The sequence below is a fragment of the Poecile atricapillus genome, chromosome 11 (assembly GCF_030490865.1).
Source record: "Poecile atricapillus isolate bPoeAtr1 chromosome 11, bPoeAtr1.hap1, whole genome shotgun sequence".
NCBI lineage: Eukaryota > Metazoa > Chordata > Aves > Passeriformes > Paridae > Poecile > Poecile atricapillus.
The window spans coordinates 13,349,221-13,374,774 of NC_081259.1; the positions used below are offsets into that span (position 1 = coordinate 13,349,221).

General features: G+C 38.7%; 2 protein-coding genes across 5 annotated transcripts in view; one reads left to right on the plus strand and one right to left on the minus strand.

The window, feature by feature from the left end:
* TEX9 (testis expressed 9) lies at positions 1-19,546 on the plus strand. 3 transcript variants are annotated; one of them, XM_058847193.1, is made up of 12 exons: positions 1-116; positions 203-288; positions 1,076-1,139; positions 2,305-2,375; positions 6,146-6,194; positions 7,138-7,223; positions 8,722-8,900; positions 10,741-10,823; positions 13,114-13,287; positions 17,016-17,150; positions 17,638-17,772; positions 19,422-19,546. In XM_058847193.1, exons 1-12 carry the CDS (start codon positions 72-74, stop codon positions 19,497-19,499), a joined length of 1,185 nt encoding a protein of 394 aa, XP_058703176.1. In that variant the 5' UTR covers positions 1-71; the 3' UTR covers positions 19,500-19,546. The 3 variants fall into 3 exon arrangements, with proteins under 3 accessions (XP_058703176.1, XP_058703178.1, XP_058703177.1); XM_058847194.1 differs by lacking the exons at positions 1-116; positions 203-288 and adding an exon at positions 328-454; XM_058847195.1 differs by lacking the exons at positions 6,146-6,194; positions 7,138-7,223.
* MNS1 (meiosis specific nuclear structural 1) overlaps positions 8,847-25,554 on the minus strand; it is a 19,549-nt gene continuing 2,841 nt past the window's right edge. The window contains exons 5-10 of one of the 2 annotated variants that reach the window (XM_058847191.1): positions 24,851-25,067; positions 24,665-24,772; positions 23,652-23,909; positions 22,651-22,776; positions 20,985-21,057; positions 8,847-8,963 (exon numbers count right to left, since the gene is read on the minus strand). In XM_058847191.1, the coding sequence (XP_058703174.1) occupies positions 8,854-8,963; positions 20,985-21,057; positions 22,651-22,776; positions 23,652-23,909; positions 24,665-24,772; positions 24,851-25,067 (892 nt within the window). In that variant the 3' untranslated portion in view covers positions 8,847-8,853. Of the gene's footprint in view, positions 8,964-19,179; positions 21,058-22,650; positions 22,777-23,651; positions 23,910-24,664; positions 24,773-24,850; positions 25,068-25,554 lie in introns of those variants that run through there. The other variant, XM_058847192.1, reaches the window with a different exon arrangement.

Below are 25,554 nucleotides of genomic sequence, written 5' to 3' on the forward strand. Positions count from 1 at the left end.
AAGGAGCGAGGGCGGGCGGCCGCCGGTTGCCCGGGCGAAGGCGACGCCACAGCGGCCTCGGCGCGGACAAAATGTCGGCGGTCGGAGCGGCCCGGCGGGGCGGGGATCTGCCCGGGGTAAGGCGGCGGCTCGGGCTGGGCTCGGAGTCGGGGCAGCGGGGCCGCAGCGGGCCCGCCCGCTCACTATGGCATCCTCCCCGCAGGTGCGGAGAGCGGCCGGCAGCCCCCAGGCGCCCGCGGGGCCCGGCGCGCTGAGCGGAGCATGGCTGGCCAAGGAAGAACAGTACAAGTAAGGAGGCCCTGCCCCGCTGGGACCGGGGCACAGCCGGTCCCCTGTAGCCGGGTGCCGCGGCTCCGGCCCCGCAGAGGGTGGATGGCATTACCCGGGGCAGCGGAACAGCGCCCAGCGCCGCTGGACACCACCGCCTCAGGCAGGCTCTAGGCCCGGACATGAGGTTCTGCTGCACTTCGAACATTGACTTTAGAACTAAATTATGACTATATAAAAGCTTAAGCCTGTTAAAAACAGTTTAAAAGCTGTAAAGGTTTTAAATGGACGCCCTGTGTTAGTGCCCAGCCCCTGTGGATGGTGAGGGTGCACGGAGAGCCACGTCAGTCACAGCAGCAGGGACTGGATGTGAACATGCGGTAACACCTCACTAACCCTCACCTGTACAGCCGTACAGCGACACATCCTTGAATACATCATAAGCAATGTAGTTGTGCATAGTCCTTCCCCAACCCTTGCTGCTGGGTATACTGAAAGGAAGGACTGTGTTAAAGATGGAAAACCTTTAGGTAATAAAGACATACAATGGCATGTCCAAAAACAAAAACATCCTTCATCTCTCACAGTTTCTGTTTAATGGGTGTTCGTGTTTTATTACTATTGATTTGGCTGCAACACAGGAAATTGTTGAAACTTACCTTTTTTAATGCCTTGAAGTGTATTTCAGCATTCCTTTGTAGGAATCATTAAAATTTCTCTTAGTTCAGGCAAAAATACTGTCACACTCACATTTATTCCTTTTAAATCTTTCAAAAACTCAGTGACAATAAAATGCTTACTCTTTTAGGCGACTGAATGCAGAATTAGAAGCCAAAACAGAAAAACTGGTGCGTCAGGCTGAAGAGCTAATGGTGAGTAGGTTAAGCAGACTGTTAAGTACTTTAGTCTGGATTCACATGCACACAGGGTAGAGCTTCAAAAGAAATTTAGACCCTGACTACTAAAAGCATGTTGCTTTCAGATGCAAGGTAAGCTTTATTTTTTTTTCTAAGTTGTAAACTTGTATTAAAAACACTCATATTCAAAAATAGTTCCTACGTAATTTCATCAGGCAGGTATTCATATACCTGCGTACAGCATTTGTACAGATACATACATAAATCCACATTAAAAACTTGTTCAGTTTTTTAAGAAAAGTATCTGTAGGTGGTTTTATTCCTTAAATACTAAAAATCAGTATTTGAAAACCAGATACTGTTATAGTAACTTCGTAGTGAAATAGGATCTACATTATTCAAGCTGAAAGGGATACAAAGAATAATCAACATAAATAGAAAACATGAACTTAGTAAGAAGGAAACTCTCAAAACAGAAAAAGTTGCTGTTTGTTATCAGTATTATCATTTAACATTGGTGTGGCTGTGTACTAGATAGAGTCAAGACTTTTTATGAAAGTTGGACTAATGAACAGGGCAGGTGTGGTTTATACCCAAAACAGCTTGGAGAAGGTGTTCTACATATTAGAAATATTTGTTATAAGTACACTCATTCAAATAAACAAGGCTTAGAAAGCAAATTACTAAGTATTCTGGAAAGCTGTACTTGTATGCACTTTTCCTTCTGTTGAAACTTCAATTTTATGGGCTGTGAAAACATATTCTTCTCTTGAGCAGTGACAAGCTGAGGCTAAATGCTTGGCATTTGAACAGGAGCAGATGAAACGGCCAAAATAGCATCTAGTCTCTTTCCTTTAGAAAACAGCAACAACAAAACCACTGTTTTTTTCTTTTCTAAATATAGCAGAAGATGAAATATTCTTAGGGTACTTAATATACCACATGGCACTGCCAGATTGCATAGATATACATTTAACAACAAAACAGCAACGGCATTTTCATTTTTAGACATCTTTTCTTGTGTTTAGAAGTTCTGTTCCACAGCAGACTATAGTTTCCATTCTTTTCCATAGTAGACTGTAGTTACTGTGATTTCTGATTTACAAATAGGTAATTCATCTTTAATAAATTATATTCTCCCAAAATCAACTACTTTTTTTTTCTTTTTTTTTTAATGAAGAAAGGCCAACAGAAGATACTATCTCAGCCAATTTCAGTACAGAGTAAGTCACCTGAAGATGACAGACAGAGGTATGTGCTTTACAACTGCTGTGTATAATTGGTGGGGAACCTCACACTGATCCTGCATACCTTGTGTCCTAATCATGCTCCTGTTTTATCTGTCATTGCTGCATACTCCATTGGTGGAGTCTTAATTTTTTTACTATTTAAAAAAAAAAAAAAAAGGGGGATCCTAAGCAAGTGTTGTTATTTCAAGGAAGGTGTAATTTTGCTGGAATGTTCTATCTAAGATATTAAGAAGTGCTGAGCTTTGTAAAAGAGCAAGGTAAGGTCACGGGTTTCTTTGCAGTACCTAACAGTAGGCACTGGGCAGTGGATGGTTTTTAACAGTTGAGCTTACAAAGTGAAGGAATAGATACTGGTTCACATTTGGCCTAAACGTTCCTGGGACAGGAAATGCCTTATGAAAACAAACACAAAACCCTAAGACAGGCAAACATTGAGCTGCCACCCTCTGGAATGTGGATACCATTACAGTGCTGGGGCCGGCATGCCTTTGGCCTGGATGATCACAGTCCAAGTGTCCAAACCCCTCAGCTCACGAGTGGGGACATGGCTGTGTTCCCTTAGTCATTCACGGGCATTATAATTTCCTTAGATGTTCAAGGGTTTATATATTGGTAGTGTGGGAAATGGGTGAATTTAAGATAGACTAATACACAGTTTATCAAGGATCTGATCTGTAGGTTCCTAAATTTATGATGCCACTAATCTGGATAAGAATGGTACAGGAACAGACAACAAAATACTTCAAATGTTAAGCTGCAGTAGGGAAACTTTTCAGATAGTGTATATGAAGGTCTGATAAAAATGATCAAATAGTTATATTTGTGTAGAATAGGAGCAAAGATACGGAGTTTTTCTGAAAGTAAAAGGGGTTTTCAGTACACAAAAAGATGTGACAGCAAGTCAGCTTCTATAATAGAAGCCTGACTACCAGCAAAAGTTTGCTACTACAATTAAAATCATTCCTGACCTATTTTAAAGCTATAGCTGAGGGAGTGAAGGGCAAGAAACTTAATGTGTGTATCAGTCAGTATAGTCATGCTTTTTAAGCAAATTCTGGATCTCACTTTAGTTTTATGTTCTGTTAGATGGATTTTGAACATTAGACAGAGAATTTTTAAGAACTTAAAACTGGAGTTGAGTTTTAGGGCTGCTTTACTAAGTAATGTGATTGGAAGATTCAGCCCCACAAAGGGAATTATTAGCTTGGATGGTATACATTAGAAATAAATTGAAATGTTGCAAGAATTTTAAAAAAGAAACAAAAGGGCAGTTAGCATGTCAGAGTATCAGCTGACCTACCACTTACCAACATAAATTAAAACACCTTAAAACAACCATGGTCTGGTAAACATAGTGTCCTGTTAAATATTTACATGAGAGAAGATTGGAAATCCCATGCTGTAGTGAAAAAAATTAGAAATGTGCACTAGGAATTAGGCACACTGATTATCCATGAGTGAACATTGAGGCCATTCAATTAGATTAGTTCCAAGTATTTAATATTTAATTAAAAATTCTTTTTTTTTCCAAAATTGTGCAAGCAGATAGGCCTTAAATCTAAAGAAAGCACTTGAGGTATTTTTGAACTATCTCCTTGAAATTTCTATTGATTGCTTTAAGAAGAATGAACACTAAAGCAACTGGAAAGAAGGGAGGAACTGAAGCAAAGAAAGAGGCGATATCGGGGGAGGGGAAAAAAATGACAGGTTGAAAGGAAAAAACAAATGAGTAAGCAAAGTAGAAAAAAGACAACAAATATTTAAGTCATTCAACAAGTCAGGGTATATTTTAAATTAAGTTATTCTGGAGTTCTTGCAGCATACTGTCTGCGGGGAAATGTGAATTCCTTGGCAACAAAGCAGCTCCGGTGAGAGCGCAGTGCAATGAGCTTTTGTTTACACTTTGCCTCTCCAGCCATGGCCCGGCCGGCGGCGCTGGGCAGGGCCGCGCATGGGCAGCCCCGGCCCGAGTGCAGCGGGCAGCGGGCAGCGGGCAGCGGGCAGCGGGCAGCGGGCAGCCTGCTCCCCGGAGCGGCTCCGCGCGGGCTTTCCCCGGGCCGGGCTGCCTGTCCGTGTGCCTCCCTCCCTCTGTGGGCTTTCCCCGGGCTGCCTGTCCGTGTGCCTCCCTCCCTCTGTGGGCTTTCCCCGGGCTGCCTGTCCGTGTGCCTCCCTCCCTCCGCAGCCTTTCCCGGTCCTTTCACCGGCCGTACGGCCGCACAACTGGGGAGAGGGCTTTCAAAATGGGGTGCCGTGGATGTGCGGCAGGAAAGAGCCATTAGGGTTAAATAAATTGGAGAATTTGAGAGGTACCATGAGGTTGGGTTTTTGGTTTTGCTTTTTTCGTGTTTGGGTTTTTTCTGTTTTGTTTTTTTTAAGGCGACCCTAAGACAACAGATACAGTAGGAGCAAATTACTGTATTGAGGAAAAGAACAGAATTGTTTTCTTGAGTATGGAGCGTGTTGTATTTTCATATTTTTCAGAATAACATATAGCTGTTATTTCTGTGGCAGCAAATTCTCACCTTCTGCATGCTCCTAGAGCTAGCCAATAGGGAGAAAGCTTGCGGAAAATAGGGTAAATAGACAAAAACTAATCATCCTATTCTTGAAGTCTGTTGCCAGCCACACACAGATGATTTCTCCAGGTTTTTGGGGGTTTTTTTTGTTTTTGTTTTTGTTTTTTTTTTTATTAATAAAATTCAGAGCTTTGTGCAGATAATTCTTGTTGATGAACGTCTGTGAAATTTTTAAAGGCAAGATCTAAACATTTGCTCAGATCAGCCTGGCAAAAAAATTAGGTGACTTGATGAGCCAGAAATTTAAATTTTATTCAAAATCTTTTATAAGTCAGCATTTTAATTGACGTAAAAAATTTATAAAGGGTAGCTAAAAAATAGCCTTTCATTGCAATAATATACCTTCACATAACTCATTTTGAAAGTAAAATAGTATTTGTATAGCTATGTGACAAGGAATTTTACCTGAATAGTACACAGCATGCTAAAACACTCTGCTTAATTTCAACAGACTTGAAAAATAATCATTTAACTTGAAAATCAGTTACTGAGAAGCACAGTTTTTAGCCAAATAAACAGATAAGAAAGCTGGGGTTTTTTTTGTTTTTTTATACTTGATTTTATTCCCCATCTGTAAAATGAATACCATATTTGTAATACTTCTGAGAAAATTCGATGAGGCTTAATTTATAAATTGCTCCACCTCGTATTCCTCTGACAGTCCCTGTCAATTGATCTGCCAAGAGTCAGTCTGATCCTGCTAGGACAGGTGGAGCTACCTCCTCACAGGATGTAGAGGACACTGGTTATATCTTCACTTTGTTTGTATGGTCAGGGGTTTTATGTCACTGAGGTACTCAGTGAGCTGCTGGCAGTCTTTGGTTCTGGATTGTCCTGGGGAAGCTGTAACTCTGCTTCCTAGCTGAGTACTCCCTGGTACAGGGAATCATTGATCTAACAAGCCAGCAGCCTGAATGCCAAGAGACAAGATCAGGATTCTGGTACATGAGTGTTGTGTTGGATACCTTAGGCTCACCAGGTGGTTTGGGTTGCAATTGAGGTGGACTGGATAGACTGGGAATGAGACTGAATTTATGCTTGAACTACTCAGTATATATTCCCACCTTAGGTATATTGTTTATTCTAAACATATAAAATGTTATTCTCCTAATTCTGACAGGGGGGTTGTATTTTAACTGCAAACTGTTTACATTATTATGGGTCAGTGAATTTTTGTCTTTTTTTTTTAATGCAGAGATCCACTCTCTCCTGAAGTTCCATCTCTTACACACTCACTTGCAAAGGTACCAAAACTATCCTGATTAAACTCTTTTCTAGCATAATTTGAAAAATATAATGACTCATGGTTTTGAGGCTACACTGGGGACTTACATGGGTGTCAAGCCAAAGGGAAGTGATGTCCAAAGCAGTGCTACAGGGACAGTGTTACCAGGGATTCTCAGTGCCACTGGTGGTCAGGTGGACTTACATAATGTTTAATTTTTAATTTATTTTCTCTTCAGCATTGGGAGAAATGTTCAGTGTTTTGAACATCAAATGGGGACTTCTAAGTGAAAAATATTAGAATATAATTAATTTCTTGCTTTCTTTCTTCCCTCTCTTGTATAATACTAAAGGCAGTACCAGTGTCTTCTAGATAATAAACAAGTAGTCAGAGTAACTGAATTTAGAAAATATAATGGAAAAATGAGGTTAGGAACAATCTCAATCTCTAAATACAGCTATATTGATACTCTCATGAGGTGAGCTGAAGCTGTTAAAATACCATCTGCAGTTATTTATCACAATACAGTAGAAAACCCTCTAATTTTTAAACACTATTTGGGTGAAAGTAACAAATACTGTTAAATCTTCCTTCAGCAGGGACTTTATAAGATTAAAATAGTGGATAAAATACCATATTTCTGAAGATATGATGACAGTCCAGTAATTAATACCTTGATAAAAGATCAGAGCCTTGCGTGTGCATAGATTTATTAGGAGTATGTATGAAAAACTCCCACGAGCCAATGACTATTGGGTGTATTACAATTAGGGTGTAGAGACATAAAAGTTGTCAACTAAAGATGAGTGCAAATAAAACTGAGACGTCATTTTGAAGGTTTGAAAAGCATACTTTGAAAACTATCCTTGAGTACAGATACATGAAGAAAAAAAACCATGAAAAAATAGAAAAAAGTATTTCAATAATAATAATACTCCACTAATTTCTGAAAAAACTTTTAGGTAGAAAACAAGAAGAAATTTCCTTCTGTGCCCACAGCTCAGAACAGACCATACTCTGCAAGTAAGGGAAAAAGAGCAAGTTCAAGGTATATCAAACATCTAATTTGGTTTGTCATGAAATCTTTTAGTTGAAATTTTTGTCTATCAAGTTATTTTATAGATGTATGCCGTTATATTTAATGTACATATTATATTTTTATAATATACAAATAAATGTATCAAACTTCTGGTCCTCCTCAATCAGCTCCACCATGTGGTTATCTCTCTTCACTTGCACCAGAAATTATCAGTGAACATATGTGATTAAGCAATGAAACTGTTGCTTTCTGCTTTATCACTTCTCAAGGCTGACAGCTGAATTCTGTAAATTCCTTCAGTGAAACGAGGCCCAATGAGCAAAAACAGAGCACCTGAGGCAACCTGGGCCAGCACACTTGGGTGCTACGGCCTGATTTGTGACCAGACTGGTGCTGGGAAACATGAGGCCTTGAAGGACCTCCTCTCTTGTAGTGAATCTTGGGCTCACAGGACAAGAGGCTCAGTAATACAGCACAACTTCCAGGAGCTCCCAGCTGAGAAACTTCAGCTCTCTAGAGAGCAAATTCAAGGTTGTAAAACCAAGAAATGGTGATCTGGACAAAGAGTCAAAAAAATATGTAAGATCCAGGGCGCTAATTAGAACTGCCATGAATTATGACCTAATACCAAAATAGGATGAAAATTGTCTGCAAGGTGGCAGGACATGGAACTGACAGAGGCCGAGGCTCTCTTGCAGGAGTCAGAAGTCCCTGTAGATTGGGCAGTTCAGGGGAGGTTAGCATGCTGGCACCCTGTCATGAGGTTTGGAGGTGGAATTGTGCAGATACAGAGCCTGTGGGGCAACCCAAAAGTTGTGGGAGAAAGTTAGGAGCTAGGAGGAGTTTGGACGCTGGAATGAGGATATGTTGGAATAAGAAATTAGGAGCTTCAGATCCTGTGAGAACTTAAGATGACCTTTCTGTTGGTGAAAGCTGAGGAGATACCCTGTGTAGGTGGTATGTTACCCTGCATTTTGGTTTTATGAAAATGTTGATATGCAACTTCTAGGATCAGTGAAGTTTCCTAGGCTGGGCATAATGATGCAGAAATGGTTGTAAGGTAGGAGTACAGCCAGGGTCAACAGAGTTCTACAGGATAATGTGGTGGGGAGTGGAAAGAGCAAAAATTATAACAGAGGATAGAGGATCACCCCATTAGCCAAAGCCAATGGAACATTCCTCTCTTTCTTTGCTTTACTCTGATGTACTTATGGATTTGTTGGATGAGAAGACCATGCCAGAATCCTCTCAGCTGAAAATGGTAGTGGTTTCTCTGCCTTCTACATTATGGTATTTAAAATCCTGTAATTATTTATGTGGAATATGGTAAAGGTGTATTACAGAAAGCAAATGAGAAATTGCCATCGATGCATCTTTCATGTGAATGCAGGTAATGAAATTGCATTAGGTAAATAACTGTGCACTCTTAAAAATAGAAAATACAAAAAGTATTTTACAAAAATATGATGTATTATAAATTTAAAATCTAGGGTTTTCATTTTTTTAGTTCAAAATTAAGGAACATGGAAGTACAAAGTGCTGATGGTATTGCAGTACTGGAAGATTGCATAGGCTTTTCTTTAACAAAAACAATAAGCAAAGTTGAAGAAAAACTAAAGAAAGGAGTCTTACCAGACTGTCAAGATGATGATATTATTCCAAGGTTTGGAAATGAAATGGGAGCAGGTAAGTTTCCTTCCATGGTTAGTACCTTTATTTTTGCTTCATGTCTGTTAGAAGTGGGTTTTTCTGGGGAGAGAAAAAAGAAGGAGTTTCTGTAAAAATTCAGAGAAATGCTAAAGCCTTGAACTTAATGGAAAAAGGAAAGAAGGTTTTTCCTCTTTACAAGATCCTGCAGAAAGATCAGGACTATGATTATGTGGAAAAGCGAATTTTTATGTTCTTTTCCACCTTTGTAGGGAGGTATTTGGGTGGTTACATATGTTGAATAAGTGCATAACATTTGATTCATTTCACTGGGGAACTGGAAGTACGGGATGCTAAGCTTGTGTTTCCAAAAAGATGAGCTCCAGTCTTTGCACAAACTCTGCCTTTAGAGGTAAGAGCCTTTCCTCAGACCACTGCTGTAGCTCAAACGAGGTAATGTTTCAGCTACAGTGCTTGAATTAGAATCCTCCAGATATTTTCCCACTCCAAATGGTGTGTTTATGTCTGTCCTAGAAACAGAACAGGGAAGGGATTGCAGCATTTGCCAGCGAGGCTAAAGGCATGACACACATCTGTCTTTTTGGCTCTGGTGTGATGAAAGTGAGTTTGTGTAGTTCTTTACAATGCTAAAGTGAGCATGAAGTCAGAGATTCGCTGCAGTAGCTGGAAGTGCCTGAGCCCTCTCCTTTAATCTAACAGCTTGATGTCAACAAGGCTGCCAATACAGAAATAGCTTGGTTTCTAACCTCATGTAATTCTGTGCACATCCTCTCTTATCAAGTCTCCCATAACAGATCCTCAGATAACTTTTTTATAGTTTTCTTCCTGAAAAAGAAAAGCAAAAAGAAATTGCTTTGGCTTGCATTGGAAACTTATACCAAATTAATTCCAGGCAACTCAGAAGAGTTATTATTGGTGCCTTGTAATCAGGGACCAAGGGCATGTATTGTGGTATTGAGGATTGTTTCTGTAACTTTAATGGTGAAATAAAAATCCTCTGGGTTGAGTTTTGCATTTTGAATTTGGTACTGGCTGTTTTGAACACTCTGAATACCTTCTTAATGTGGTAAATAAGCTATTGCAGAGCATTCCAGTAGTGTCAGACTCTGAGGACAGGGTGCTCACAAGGAAGCAGACACAAGTATTAAGCAGGCCTTGTTACAGATAGGGCTCAGTGGGACTCTCCATAATGGATTCCTTAGGCCTGTGTCCGGCTATTTAGGACAATATGATAAGGTTGCACAGCATTTTCCTTTCCTTGAGCTTCTTGCAGCATTCTTCCTGGAACTGGGTTCACTGTCTTTATTTCATGATCACAGATTACTGCAGTGCAGCCATTTTTCTGCCAGCAGAGTAGCTTAGATATTATTTTAGTCTGGTTTTGGGGGTTATAATTCAACTCTGCAGTAACCAGCAGTGATAGAAGCACATAGACATAGAGAAGGCTGAACATGAAGTTCTGTTTTTATCTAATATACCCTTACATGTGGGAATAAAATACCTGAATGTATTGTTGCTCTTCACATTAATCTTCATCTTATCTCAAGAATTCAAGAAATCTGTTCTTTCTTGTAGAGTATCATAGTCTCTTAGATGTCCTTTTCTTGTTTACCTGTCCCTAACTAGTTGGTTACTTTATAACCCAAGACCATCCTATGAAAGCTTTGCCTAAGAATGAGAAACCTGCAAACACTTTTTTAGAAATCTGAGATTTTACCTATTTCTCCTTAATAATTATAAGCAATGTAATGTGGTTTTAAATACAAGATGCAAGTGAGTTCTTGCATCAGTTTTGGTTCTTTTCTGCATTGAATAATGAATCCTTGTGTATATTAAATGTAACTTTATATGTTCACAGAAGCTCAAATCAGATTTCTTAAGGCAAAGTTACGTGTGACACAGGAAGACCTGGCAAACGTATTGTTTGAATGCAGGAAAAAGGTAAGAGATTAATTTTTTAATCTAGAAATGGGATAGGTTCCTCTTTAGCAAATAATCCTAAAACAGAATTCTCTCAACTTTTCAAGTATTAAGAGTTAAAGTTCTGGTTTTTTTAAATATCATATGAATTTAGAGTCAGGGGTGGTAATTTCTTTATAAGTGTGATCTTGGGCTAAAAGCTTGTAAAATGCACTTAATGGGAAATAATTTGGGGCAGGAAAGAACCACTGGGAACAAAGATGTGCCCCAGCTGTAGGGCCACCGTGGTGCTGCAAAGTCTCAAACCATCACTGCTGGGAAGGAGAGTGGAGCCTGAGAAAAAGGAGGAAGAAACAGTAGTGGTGAAATGCAGCTTGTGGAGTACAGAGAGGATAAGAGTGGTGCCCAGAGCCGGCTGCTGAGATGAGATGGATGTTTAGGGTAGAATGAAAAATAGAACAGCTTGAAAAATAGAAAATTATGAGAAATACGATCAGGTGCCTTCAGTGTCATCAGTGGATCAGTGTGGAAATAGCTTCCATTTTAAGTGGAATATTGCAGTCAAAACAAATTAGGCTTTCTCTGTTCTCAAGAGTATAATTGTTGCAGAGGACAATATTTGGAATTACATACTTGGACAGATCAGACAACTTAAGGCATTGTGAAGCTACACTGATATTTCACTGTTAGAATGTACAAGTGAGTTTTATGATCTGTACTGTCTGGCAGTATATTTTAAAGTCATGCTCAAACAGCTCTTGAACTGTAAAAACTCAAGTAGTTCATATCTGTCTGCCAGAGAAATCACTTCTTATTCATGTATTTGTAATCAAGCAAGGTTTTTTTTTGAACTAACTTTCCATTTTACATAACTGGATTATTTTTAGTTGTGGTCTCTGTAACTTCAGAATGCTTTTTTCCACCTATCCCCAGACCCAAATGTGATGATGACATTAAGAACATATGGCAAAACACCTTTATATTTTCTTACAAGCTTTTAATTTAGCTTTAAGGAGCAGGATGATAGTAAATTAGTTTTTTGAGATAGGTACATGAAGTAATTAGGTTTTGATATTTTATATCTGTACTTTATTTTATCAACACAGGTGCTTCTGCATTTCAATACTACTATGCTGTGATCAGAAGAAAGATGGTACATTAGATTTTAAAGACATTTTCATTTTCAAATCAAATAATTTTGTCAGTAGCTATTGAACTTCATCATTCCGTGCCAAAATCACTACAGAATTCAGTTACTGTAGCAGATGACAGAAGACAACCTTGTACTTATTCTTGTCCTGCTCCCTTAGCACTTTGTATGTAAATGTATCATTTTGGGTTCTAGTTTCTCTGGTGTGAAAATACTTTATTACATTCAGAAGGTCACAAAAATTTCATTTTGGCAAAGCCTTGAGATAGATTCTGGGTTTGGTTCCAATTCACAGTTCAATTGTTATAAGGAAGCAGTAAATCTGTTTAAGTTTAAAGAGGTGGGAGTTTCTGAGGTGCATGAAGTCATGAGAAGCTTAGGATAAAGCACACAGATTTCCCAGGTGGGAAGCTTGTATTCCAAGGGACTGAGAGAACAGCTGAGAGACTTTTTTTCACAGAAATTCCATTTCTGTATGTGCCTTGGTTTCTTTTTCTTAAAGAAAAGCAGGGCATAATGTGTCTCTGAAATAATCTACATTAGTATTCACTTACAATGTTTGAAAAGAAATTAAAGAAAAATGCCTTGAATTATAATGCTTAATGTGGGATGTAATTGCCAGTAGGTCATGAATCTAAGATGGGACTCACTTCATGTTAAGAGAATCTTAAATTTGAATACATGATGTATCCTGGATCATTAGCTTGCTTTTAAGTCAAAACCAGATAATCTCCTAAAACATAATGGAGTGGTTTATCAGTAATTATATTCTCTTCTTTTTTCCATAATTTTTCCTAAGATATGCATTTAGCTATTCTCACAAAAATGTCACAAAATATCTATGTGCCACTATTATTCATATAACTATAACATTTTGATAATTTTCAAAACCTTTGAGCTCTCAGAAATGTTTTCTATACTGTTACTAGACAGTTTCAAGTAAAAGACTGCAGAAAAGTAAATGAGAAAAGTATTACTGTTTTTTACAGTGTTATCTTGGTAGAAGGGTGTTTTGTTTTCTTAGTCTTACTTGTTGCTTTCTCTAAATCTACAGCACATATATTCTTAGTGCCTTTTATTTACAAGACATTATTACTGCATTACCCTCCTGCTTCCTTGCACTAATTTAGTTGGGTTTTTTTGCTAATTGCTGCTGTACAGGATGATGAAAATCAGAATTTAGAAACTCGGCTTAAAGATACTGAAGAAGAAAACACAAGACTGCAACGAACAATCAGCCTGCAGCAGTCTCAGACCGAGAAGTACAAAATGTTGTCACAAGAAGCAAACAAAAAAACTGAAGAGTTACAACAAGAGGTCACTGCACTAGAAAAGGTATTGCAGATATTAATTCATTTATCTCGAAAAAGGGAAAAAACCCACATCAAATTACCCTCTCTTCCCTGATGGATTGATAGAGCCATGTCCAAAGATCTGATTAGTGTTTAAATGTCTGTTAATTTATAAATTGTATTTTTAAATGGCCTTATATTTTTTAAAGGAAGAAATAATATATTCTGCTAACTGCTTTTCTTCTTCTACATCATGTATTTTCGTGTTTTAAAATTAAATTCCTATGTAGAAGACACACAAGAGAGAAAACTACCTTTTCAGAAACTGCTGTTAAATTTAAAAAAAGAATCCTGAAAAGTACAAGGAAATTCCATTTTTCAGGTTTTAATTACAATTTTTAAAAAATGGATTCTGTAAATTCTATTGTAAGCTGTAGAAGCTGGTGAACATGTTTTTTAGAAGCACCTACAGCTTCTAACAGTATCTTCTGCAGGTGAAGGAAGGGATGTCTTTATTGCAGATGGACTGCTGGAGAAGCGGGCACTGCAGTGTGGCTGAGCCCAAGCGAGCGCGGCTGCGGCTGCTGCCCCATGCCCGTGCCTGGCGCAGCAGATGGCTGCGTACACAACTTGCTTTGTTTGGAACTTAATCTTAAGGGCAGCATGAGTTTTTCTGTAATTACTCAGAGCTAGAGAGGTTGACTTCAAAACCACGTAACAGTGTTGGGTAGTAGATGTAATGCAACCAAGAGAATGTTTCAGTTAAAAACTTGGAGAAAACAGAACACAGCTCAGCCCATCAAAGTCTCATACTTTAATTAAATCATAGTATGGATTTGTGTGGGCATCTTAGTGTTTTGTAGTTCTGGCATTTTAAAACTAACATGGTTTTTGTAGTTTTTTGTGCAGATGCTTGCAGGTTTTAAAGTCCCTTATACTGATTGTGTATCTGTAAGGAACAATATTCAGTACTAGTATTTGTGCTACTCATCAGCTCACAGTTAGTAGGACCTAGAGATTTACAGTAATTCAGTTCCTTCTCTTAAAGCAAGACAGGACAAAATATATTCATACCATCCTGGACATAAGTTTGTTTAACCTGTACTTACAGCCTTCTGGAATGGCAATTTCTGCTACTTCTTTTCACACAGTCACAGTTAGAAAGTATTTAGGAAACAGGATGAAAAGTTGATTCACCTCCACTGTACAGGTACCATATCCAGAATATGGTCACGTCCCTCACTGGTCTTTGCTTTGGATTTACCATCCTCAGTTGCTTCAATTGTTCCTCATAGGTTGTGTTATCTAAAATTTGTCAAGGTTGCCAATCAGTCATGGTCATGATAAATAGTAGCAATCCTTTAAAATACTAAGACAGCAAAAAACTCCAAGTATATGTAATTCTCTGCTAATCCAGAAGTTATTTTACATATTTTTTCTGCTATAATAAATTATCTAACTGCAAAAACCATGCATTTTGCAGTAACTGCTCCAATCTCCTGTGGGTTTAGAAGTCTAAGAACTGCTGTATTTTTAAGATACAAAGTATTAGTCAAGCCTATTTAATTAATGTAGTGTAGATCAGTTCTAGACGTGTTTAAAAGCAATTTCCTGTGCACACAGGCTTGAAATATGTAGTATTTTAGCTACTGTGCTGGTGAACTCTCATTACTGTTTTGGTCTAGAGAAAGTTTTCTGTGTAGCTGAGAGAGTACAAATGTAATTTTGGGGCTTTTATTGCTCTTCCTGTTGTTGCAATGTAGCTGAGGGTAGACCTCAGGTATGATATGTGCTTCCCCAAACTCCTTAGATTATCAAATTTTTGTAAACTCATTAATCCCCCAGGGTACTTTTTATATGTGCCTAGGGAAAGATTCTTACCTGCCTTTCACAATTTACCTGAAATATGGTAACTACTTTGTTATTTTTACATTTTATTTTTTGGCATTCAGTCTCTGTGAATATTACTGCTGCAGTACCCACCTAAGGCAGTAACTAAATTCTTTCCAGCAATCCAACTGTTTTCTGTCCAGTTGATCTAATAAATGCTATCACCTCTCTCATCTCTTTTTCACCACTGGTGTACAAGAACATTCTTTCCTTTGTATTCTCTCTCACTTGTTTAGCCGAGCTCTAATGTTAGATACTGGTCTGGGAAACACCAAAGTTGTACTCTTACTCTTTTAAAGCTTTTCTGCAGGGCTTGATGTTAAGTACACCTTCTCTCAAAACTGTTTTTGGAGAGATGTTGCAGAGCTTCCTGAAGAAAGCAGTGCTGCCTACACTGCTGCTGGGAGGACAGAAAGCCTGGTGAGGGTTACTCAGGCCATCACAGCCCCACTGACACTCAAGTGCCTCAGCCATGACAGAACAGTGGGGAAAATCCAGAAATTGAAATGGGATGCAATTTTAAAATACAGTGGTTTATCCTGCGCCCTCTTTGAGAAACATTATATGAGAAAACTAATCCAGCTTTGACTTAAAGTGTTGAAGAAATGGCAGAAACCTTGCCTAGTTACAAAATAAAACATTTATTTCAGGCATTTTTAAGATTAAAAATTTAGATTTGAATATCTTTAACAATATACCATCACTGGATGACTTGTAAAAAAGTCCTTGATAAGATATTATGTGTGACAGTAAATGTCAAAAATCCCTAAAAGAATTCTTAGAATTCTTTCATTAAATGATCTGATTAGCTGATAAGTGATTTGCATTGCATGTAGACTATTTTTTTTTGGTCATTAAGTGCTTGAAAGACTATATTCCAAAGCTTTTCATACTAATGCAGAATAAAATACATAGCGCAAAAGATTTAGTAGACTTTATTCACAGCTCCATCATCTTGATGTAGGACAAAGAGGTCAATTAGTATGTATTTCCTGGATAAATGATGTGGAAGTCTTGAATAAGCACCACAGAACAGGTGTAGAATTGAGAAAATAGAACAATTACTCAGAAATGAGGCAGTCTGAGGGCCGCCTCATTATCAGTAAGCCCCCTCTCTACCTTGATTTGGTTAAAAGAATCTTTCTGTGCCCGTCACTAAAAATATACTTTAAAGAAAAAGTCTATTTCTTTTTCATAAAACACAAGATATGTTCTTTCTGTCAGAATTGTTTATTTCTTTTATTTTGTATGTTATCTATATGCCCTGATCTTTACTCTCATTTTTCTGTTCCTCAGCTTGGTCTCTTTCTCTCACTTACTGCACTGTGAAATACTGTCAGCAGGGCCAACTGCTTTGATTAGTGCCATAACACTCAATGAACTATTTTCTGCGAGATGAAATAGTTACTACCCTCAGCCTTCTTCAGTAGGCTGCTTTAACTTCTTGGTGGTAATTTCATGTAGTAATCTCTGGGGCAAAGAGGTGAAAGTAGCAGGTGGGAAGAAACAGCTGGGAACATGAGACACCATTCCAAAATCTGCCACAGAGTGGACAAAGTGATATTTTTTTCTCTTTTTCTGACTGATCATGCAACATTTTTCAGTCAGTCCTGTGGTTTTACATGATCAACTTCACAATTACTCCAAGAGAAGTGTAAAAAAATAAAGATGAGAAGGATCCTTTTTCAAGATTTCAAAGGAGAAGGGGATGTTTTAACGGTAGAATGTCTTTGAGACAGATTCTATCTGCAGGCCCAAGAAGTTCATAGACTCTTCAGCTTTCAAAGGTGAGCCTTTTTGTAAATGTGTTGTTGATGCAATATCTGTTAGAACACCATTATTCATAATGTTTTTATTTGGTTTGTCCTGTGCTTCAAATAGGAATTGGAGAATCTAAAGCGAGCCCAAAAGCAGGCTGCAACCACTCAGAGTGCAACAGAGGTTCGTTTAAACAGGGCCTTGGAAGAAGTGGAAAAGTATAAAGTGGAGCTGAATAAACTGAAGCAAAGCAACAAGGTACTATGGCTTAGGAAAACAATTTCCAGTCTGTAATCACTCAGTAATGCTAGAATGAGACAAAAGGCTTGATGGGCTTTGGAAGCTTTGTATCTTTTACAGGCAGCCTCAAAATTAACTTGGAGCAAGTCACAAAAGGCCTCAATAAGTTACCTTAGAGGATACTACTGCAACCTCTGCAGAAAGAAGAAATGTACAGAATGAAGTTAAAACCTTTCTGATTTTTCTCATTTGTGTGAAAATGAGACATGTTTAGAAAGAGGGAGAAGTACATATACACACTTAATACATACAAAGGCAAACCACAGCTCTTATTGGCAAGATTTTCTTTTAAACTTTAATGTGGGAGTATTTTGATTAATCCCATTTCTTTTGAGAAGTGTCCTGTGTGGCTATTTGTAGCCACATTTCTTATGTAATGCCAGGTTTCATTGGTTAAAGCACCATTTTCATAATTAATACATTTCTCTTTTTCTTCCCTTGGTAGGATGTAGCAAACCAAGAAATCAAAATGATTGAAGAATTAAAAACAGAAAACAAGAAACTGCAGAAACAAAAAGGAGAGCTAATTACAGGTTTTAAAAAGCAGTTAAAGTTAATTGATATTTTGAAGAGACAAAAGGTAAGGAGCAGACTATGGATGTATTTCAGTTAACAACCTCCAGCTAAATGTGTCTGCTGTCCAGTAAAGTAATCCTGAAAACTGTGGATTTACATGGAAGGAAATTAAACTGAGAGGACTGTATACTAAGAGATATTGCCCAAATCAAATGATTTTCCACTTACTAGTTCCATCACACTTTTCACTTAAAATATTTGGGATGTGTGCGGTCATTTCCATCAGTTTTCCTTCTGAGGCTGCATGAGACATGTAGAGCTATGGCCTGGGCAGGACCTTATTTAACACGACAGAGTGGGTCACTTCCAATTGCTTACTCTGCTGAATCCTGTGGGATTCATTTTGGGATGAAGTCAATGCACTTCTTGCACTCTCAAACCAAAGCTGTAAGACAGCTAAAGTAAGCAATGTATGGTGGCTTGAGCAGAACCCCCTTTAAGAAGGGCCAGCCATAGAGATAAGGAAGTAGAACATTTTATTTACCCTTTGGGTTCTCAGTGATCACCAGACATTTAGTAAACACTTTTGAAGCTGTTGAGCCCCTAGAGGAAAAATAGTTCTGTATGAAGTGGCAACTTCAGGATGCAAAATACACAAACTTATCCTAAGAACTGGGAATTGCAATATGAAACTATACCCTTGAATCTGGAATAATCTCCCCAACACAGGGCAAAGGAGGACAGGTAAGTGGAATAAGAGGAAGTGGGGCTGCTTATGTATTTCCAGTGCAAGAGAATTTTTCTGGCAGGAACAGGATGGAGAGGAGATCCTGGGGATTCACCTAATAGCAACAGTGCTAGCTTAGTCTTCAGCTGGCCCTTCTAGCTCTGCAAGTTGATTTTGAGAATGAAAACCAGACAGCATTCGCTCAAAATATGTTCTCCCAGGTGAGGTAGCTCATTGTCCTCTGGAACATGAATTCACTGAAATGGGTGTCACAGAGCAGCATTTCTGTTTGACTGGGAACCAAACCATGGTCTCAGACAAATGCCACAAACTGCATTAAATACATTTTTAACAATTACAGATGCTGTATCAGAACTGTGGATAGGTCAGAAAGCCACTTACCTTTTCTTACAAAAAGTATTACTCACAGAAGGAGGATGCTGTGAGTTGTCCTTTCGGAAGAGACTGACTGGAGGGACATGTAAGAGACTGGGGCTAACACTGCCCCTTGCAGCTTCTGGCAGAAGGCACTGGGGAAGGGCAGCTGAAGCTCACATGTGCCGAGTATTCACAGTCAGTGGAAGGACTTCAAGTCTGCCTCAAACGGGTCTTTTGTTGAATGAATTAGAAAAAACTGATTTGGGCTATTTGTGTGACAGGTTCAGATGCACAGAACAGACAGAGCCTGAAGAATGACAGAGGGAAAAAATTCCCCAAAGACATTAAATATCAGGAGTGGGATGATTTGCTCTGTAATACCTTTAATGTAAATTGTATATTGATCAGCTTGAAAGAACATGGACCAGTTTTCTTATATGTGTACTTCAGAAGTCACAAGAGTTGTCAGATTTTCAGGAATTTTTGTACTTTATTAAAATCCATAAAATAGCCCATTTTTTTTTAAAAAAATAAAAATCCCAGGATTTTGTATTGGTCACTCACACTATTTTACCTTCTGCTCTCTTCTGTTTTTGGTTTTTTTTTAGATGCACATTGAAGCTGCCAAAATGCTTTCTTTTACCGAAGAGGAGTTCATGAAAGCCCTTGAGTGGGGAAATTATTGATCCCATTAACTTCTGTTTGAAAGATGAGTCAGATGGTACATTATTTTGAGACTGTATATGAGTCCTCATTAATAGTTAATAACTGTTTATTCCACTGAATTGATTTTGTTGATTTTGTTTATGTTAAATAGTTTAACTTTTGTAAGCCTGATAGCTTGTGTTGTAGTGTCATATGAAACCCAAATTCTACTTCATTGTCAGGCCAAACTACCCATTTTGTAAGGAGCAGAGAAGCACAGACCATGGAAGGAATATTCCAACAAGTGAACTTTGTTACCAGTTTGCTCTGTTCTAGCATTTAAAACTGTATCTTCCCTATGGTAATATTCAGTCCAAGGAAGTCGGGATTTAGTCTCAGAAAATTCCTTGTTGCAACAGAAATAAACTAACCAGTGATCCAGTTGAGAAGAAAATGTCATGTCCTTTTTAGAACACGTGGTTGGAAAATTGGCCTTGTCTGTTCTCTGTAACAGATCTCCCCTCAAAGCTAGTTGGTCTGGCATCTAATTTAAGCACCAACAGCTCCTTTATAGAAATGACCACAACTTGTTTTAGCCATTACATCTTAGCCCCTGGCTGGCATAACCATACATGAGACTTGCCCTTCATTGTCCAGACTCCACAGTCCCATGGAGCTGTATTGTGTAGAACTGTTCCTTCAGTCAAGGTGAAAGTAATTAAACCTTTCCCTGGCCATCAGGTGCTTCTTTGGGATACAGGCAGGAGCAGTGACTCCGTATTTACAGGTGCTCTACAAGCATTACATCCTTAAAAATTTCATTAGTCATCATTGTAATCAATAACTAGAAAACAGATTCAGGGTAGATGAGCTGAGCCTATTGTGTGTACATTAATGAACAGGAGCAATAAAAGCCTGTGCTGCTTGCATGAACCTCTGCCAGACTTCAGCTATTTCAATGGATTCCTCCCTCAGAAAGTGAATAAGAACATGGGACAAAAGTAGTCAGTTTATGCCCTGAAAGAAAGGTTTAAACAGTAGTTCTGACCTCAGAATGACATATCATCTCTGCTTAGATCCTATCAGTGAAGTACCTCAGACCTACCTCGTGGAGATGAGACACTACATTGAAATGAGGACTGTAGTGTCAGTACAGCCACATCTTCCCTGAACTAGTGCATTAGCAGGATCCTTTAGTCCAGACTGGAATACACAAACTAGGTTAGGTTTCTGCTGTGTTGCTGAGGAAAACATTTCTAACACTACTACATGACTGACTGAGGATAATTGAGAACTCCAGAACAGTTTATTGGTGAAAAATTCAAGTGGAGCACACACTTACATAGAAACTAACTGCTCATCTGTTTAGAACTTTGGTTTTAAAATGAAGGCTTTTAATGCTATTAAAAAGGAATTCCTCACTGTTAAAAGCAAATGGAAGTTTTCACTGGGAATCAGCTGACACCTAGTGGCAAAGCAGGAGCTGAGCTGGGGGAAGGTTCAGCTCTCTTCTGAAAGTTCATTACCTCTTCTCTGCTGGTAAGCCAACCTGAAATCTTCTCCAAGCATGTTAATGTCGTTTTCGTCTTTGATTATTCCCTGCATTAATGGGAAAGAAATATCAGAAGGTAAAACAAAGTAGAGAGATTACTGTGGATCTCTGAAATTTTCTTTGGAAGAAAATAGAAGGTATCCATAAGGGTATCCATAATACTATTATGTTACCTTTAAAGCAAGCCTGAAAACCATCACAAAACCTTAACAGGTGAGTTACAAATCAGTGCTAACCCAGAGCCCCCCTTTTGTTCTGCCAAAAGACATTTAGCTGCATTCTCTTGCTCACAGGAATGATTACAGTCAGTACAGCACAGGAGCAGGTTTAGTAAAAACAAGCAACTGCAGTGAAGAGAGGCCCTGACTGGGCTGGGGCTCTGTCTCCACCTTTACCTGCGTTGGAATTAGCTCATACAAAGAAATAACTAATAATCAAGTAATGCTGGACAACTTAATCAAAAACTGTATTTCTGGGGAGAGAGGCTGAGGCACACAGAAATTTAAATTTCTAATTAATTTAAAATTAATTTTACTTCTAAAAATATGTATGACCCACAGAACATACCTTGCAGCATTTAAAAAAGAGGAAAAAACTACAAACTGCATTTATATTGGAAAGTTTCCAATTTGGTAGCACTTTGCTGTTTAACCATTTTGAGTGAAGTAATGTGATGTAGGAGCACCCCACTCAGACACAGTGTTGAAGCAGAGAACAGAAAAGTAGAACATCATACGTGGTACACGTGTGAGCCCTGGACACTGAAATTGCCAAGGCTTCCTACAGCAGCAAATTCAAACCAGAAAAGTTTATCAAAATTTTGTCAATATGAGTTATCCTTTAATTACATCTACATTAGAGAAAAATTCACTCCAAATGTTAAAAATTCCTGAACAAATTATTGTATTAATATTTGAATAAAAATTAAACTCTACTCTACTTAACATTTTCCAATACTGCAGAATTTCTTTAACCAGCTGGATAGTTCCCTCTCTACTGTAAATGCATTTTTACATCTTGAAGGCAGCTCTCTGTTCATTTGTGTACCACTAGGAGAGTTTTCCAATTCTGAAGCACAATACAAAATTAATTGTAGTTTACTCCTATTGCAATAACTGCTTCCATCTTTTTAACTTTTAAAAGCAGGGATGAACAGAGCAAGCTCTGTAATGCTTCTGTAAATGCTGTAGTTCATTGCACTGTTGCAGAGTCCATAGTGAGGGAATAGTTAGCAGACAAGTCAGAGCTGCAAGAAATTGCTGCCAAAACCCCAGCTGAGAAATTTGGTGGAAACAGGTTTTTAGATGTGATGGACCCCTTTCTAGCTAGAGAAGCCCTGCTGTAGAACTCAAGTTCCATATTTCAAACTGGACGTGCAAAGCTCTATGGAAGCTTTCCGAGTTCTGTACAAGGCATCAATAGTGCCAGAGAGCCTAGAGCCCTTCAGCAGAAAGAGCAGTGCTGTAAATGGGTCCTGACATAAAAGCAAAAGGAAGAGGTGAGTGCAGGTGAGCTGACACAGTAAGGACATCCACTGACTCCAGGAACTCCCACAATTCTGTAACTTCACCTTGAACTACCCAGGAGAAAACCAGTTTACAGGACAGACATTAAAAATATTTAAAATACAATTTACTTACTCGAGGAAGATAACCCAACAATTTCCATGCATGCTCTTTCAAGAGTTTCTGTCTCTCTTCTTCAATAATTGCACGGATACTTTCTTGTCTTCTCTTCTCTAAATCTCTTTCTTCAAGTTCTCGTTCCTACAATAAATAAGTTTTCCTAAGTTCTGTTTCAGCTCTGTGAACATTTGTTTCTGCCACTCTCCACAACAGCATAGAGAGAAAAAATTTCAGTGGAGTAAATTTTGAACTTCCACTTACTAATTCCCGGTCACAGGAAATTTTCTTGGAAAGGATGGAAAAGTGTATGTAAAACCCCACAAAGCATTGCTTAAACAACACCTGTCTGGCAACTGGAAAACAATCTCAGACAAAAGAGAAAACTGAATGGCAAATCATAGGGTGAGTCTGCTAGCCAAGTGTTTGGTGTCAGAAGCCCTTTTGAAGGCAGGCAGTGTTCAGTTCTGGTGGCTTTTTGGCTCTCAGACAAGTTAGTCTGTTCCTGCCCTACTGCTAATCCAGGCAAAGGAGCAATAGGTAAGAATTCTCACATTGATGACTGGAAATTGCCATTCACATTACACAGGTCTGAAAACAGTAGTATGGGATTCAATGTCGTGCTTACACCTTTTCTTCCTCAGACCTCAATAAAAGAGACTTAACCTCAAAGCAAGGCTAGGCCTTCCCCTCCTCACACATCAGTGCAGCTGACCAGGGATGTGGAACTGGACAGCAGTTGTGTTGCTGTTCTCTTGGCTCCTGAAGAGGTATTTGCAGTACACAGCTACACAGGGTTGGCAGGGATGTTGTTAACCCCAACCTCTTGAGCTACAAAAAGTTAGCTCTAAAAATACTTTTTCCTTGTCAGAAACCAAAACAAAGTCCTGGTTCCCCCTGCTATTCTCTGCAATTCCCACCACCTTTCCCTAGCAACACCAGCACTGTCCCTTAGAATAGCACAAGTATTCCCATATTAAAAACTCTGCTCAAACCAAAGGTGCGTATGAAACTCTTACTTTTTCTGCAATACACTGTTTGCGACGGTCCTCAAGAATTTTTTCCATGGCCGTTTTGTGTTCAAGCTGTTTCATTCTCCGTTTCTGCGCATTCAGCTGCTCAATGCGATCGTCCTCGGCCAGCTTGGCCAAAATCCGCTGCCGGAGAGCTTCCTCCTCTTCTCTCATGGCTTGTGCTGCTGCTGCCTTTACAGCAAACTGCTCTTCATAGGCTTGCCTTAAGTCTAGGCGCTGCCTTATTCTCTTTTCAATTTCTGCCTGTAAAGAAAATTTAGTAAAATGCAGTATTACTGAACATACTTGGAAAAATTCGCAGCAGCAGCAGACAATCTACTTGATTTATCTTGGAATAAATTTACTGTAGCTCTTAACTTCTAGCATAACTAACTGGAGCAAACATTGCATATCTGACAGTGCTCTCCAGTATTAATCAGCTTGGCAAATGTCACAAGATTCTCAAAATTAAGTCCAAAACTAAAGGGGATTTTTTTTCCCCACTATGATGAAGGGAATCATCAAGACAGTCATCCTGAACTAAATCTAAAACCAGCAGTGTTTGGTATCACAACCTATGTCACATTTTGTTTGTCACCCACAGCAAGGTAAGATGGAGTGTGGCCAGGCCCATAGGAAATACACATGCAGAAGAAAAGCAGTTAAACTGCTTAGAGCTTAAATCTATACTTGAAAGCTACTGGTATATTCTCCTAAACAAGATAAATAAATGTATAAATGGGGCCATAAGGGTATTCAAAACCTTCACTGGTCTTCCTGGTTGAAATTAAAGCTTAAACACATTAGGAACAGAAAAGGAAACTCAAAGTACAAAATTTTCCCTCCAAAACCTAAGCTAATGTACAAATTGCCTGACTGACAACATTTAGGAAATAGTGTTGAAAATAAATACTTCGTGCTAGAACATAATTGGAAACTCCAAAGTCACAAACAACACTGCAGACTTAGAAATCCAAAGTGTGGAAAAAAAACATCTTCATGTACCTGTCAGCACTTACCATCTCCTTCTTCCTTTCCATTGCTTCTTGTTCTTCCAGATACAGATCTTGGCGGATTTGTTCTTGTTCTCTACGCCTCTGTTCTTCTCTTTCCATGGTCTTGGCAAGCTATTACAGGGAGGAAAGGTTTCTAAATGAAAGACAAAAACATACAACAATTTTTTCTACAATTTCAATTTTTGATACCATGTTTTGAACTCTCTGTTTTTTCTCCTCAGTATCTCGAACTTTAGCCATCCTATCATCTTCTCTTTGTCGTTGCATGTTGGCAAACTCCATAATTTTCCTATTTTCTTCTTCCATCTCTTTCTGTTTCCTTTTCCTCCACATAGCTTGTTCTTTTATAAACTCTTCAATATATGTCTGAGTTTCTCTTATTTTATCTAACTTCCGTTGTTTTTCCCTGTAGAAGATGGAAAAAAAAAAGTTCAAATAATTATTTAACATACTGCACAGTAACATTTAATCAACCAGATGCTCACCATTAACAACAGACTAACACTTAAATGACTCTTCCTTAACCATTCAGCTAGAAACTAGATAGCTAAATTGAAAATACTTAGTAATAAACTGCCCCAAGAAGGGAATCTCATGTCTAACACCTTTCTGGAAGACAGACTGTACACAAAAGTACTCACTGCTGCTGCATTTTATACATGCCCCATCAAAGTGAAAGAAGAAAAGAAAGCCCAATATCACCACAACCCCTAAACTTTTTATTTACACTAAACCCTCCACCCACCCCACACACAATACCCTGCTGTCAGAAACCTTCCCTGTTCCTAAGTCATGAAAATAAAGCATCTCATGGCAGGGCAGGGACACACGGTGAGGCAGAAATGTGTAATGTGCTGTTGTGTCCAGCATGATGGGACCAATGGAAGCCCTCC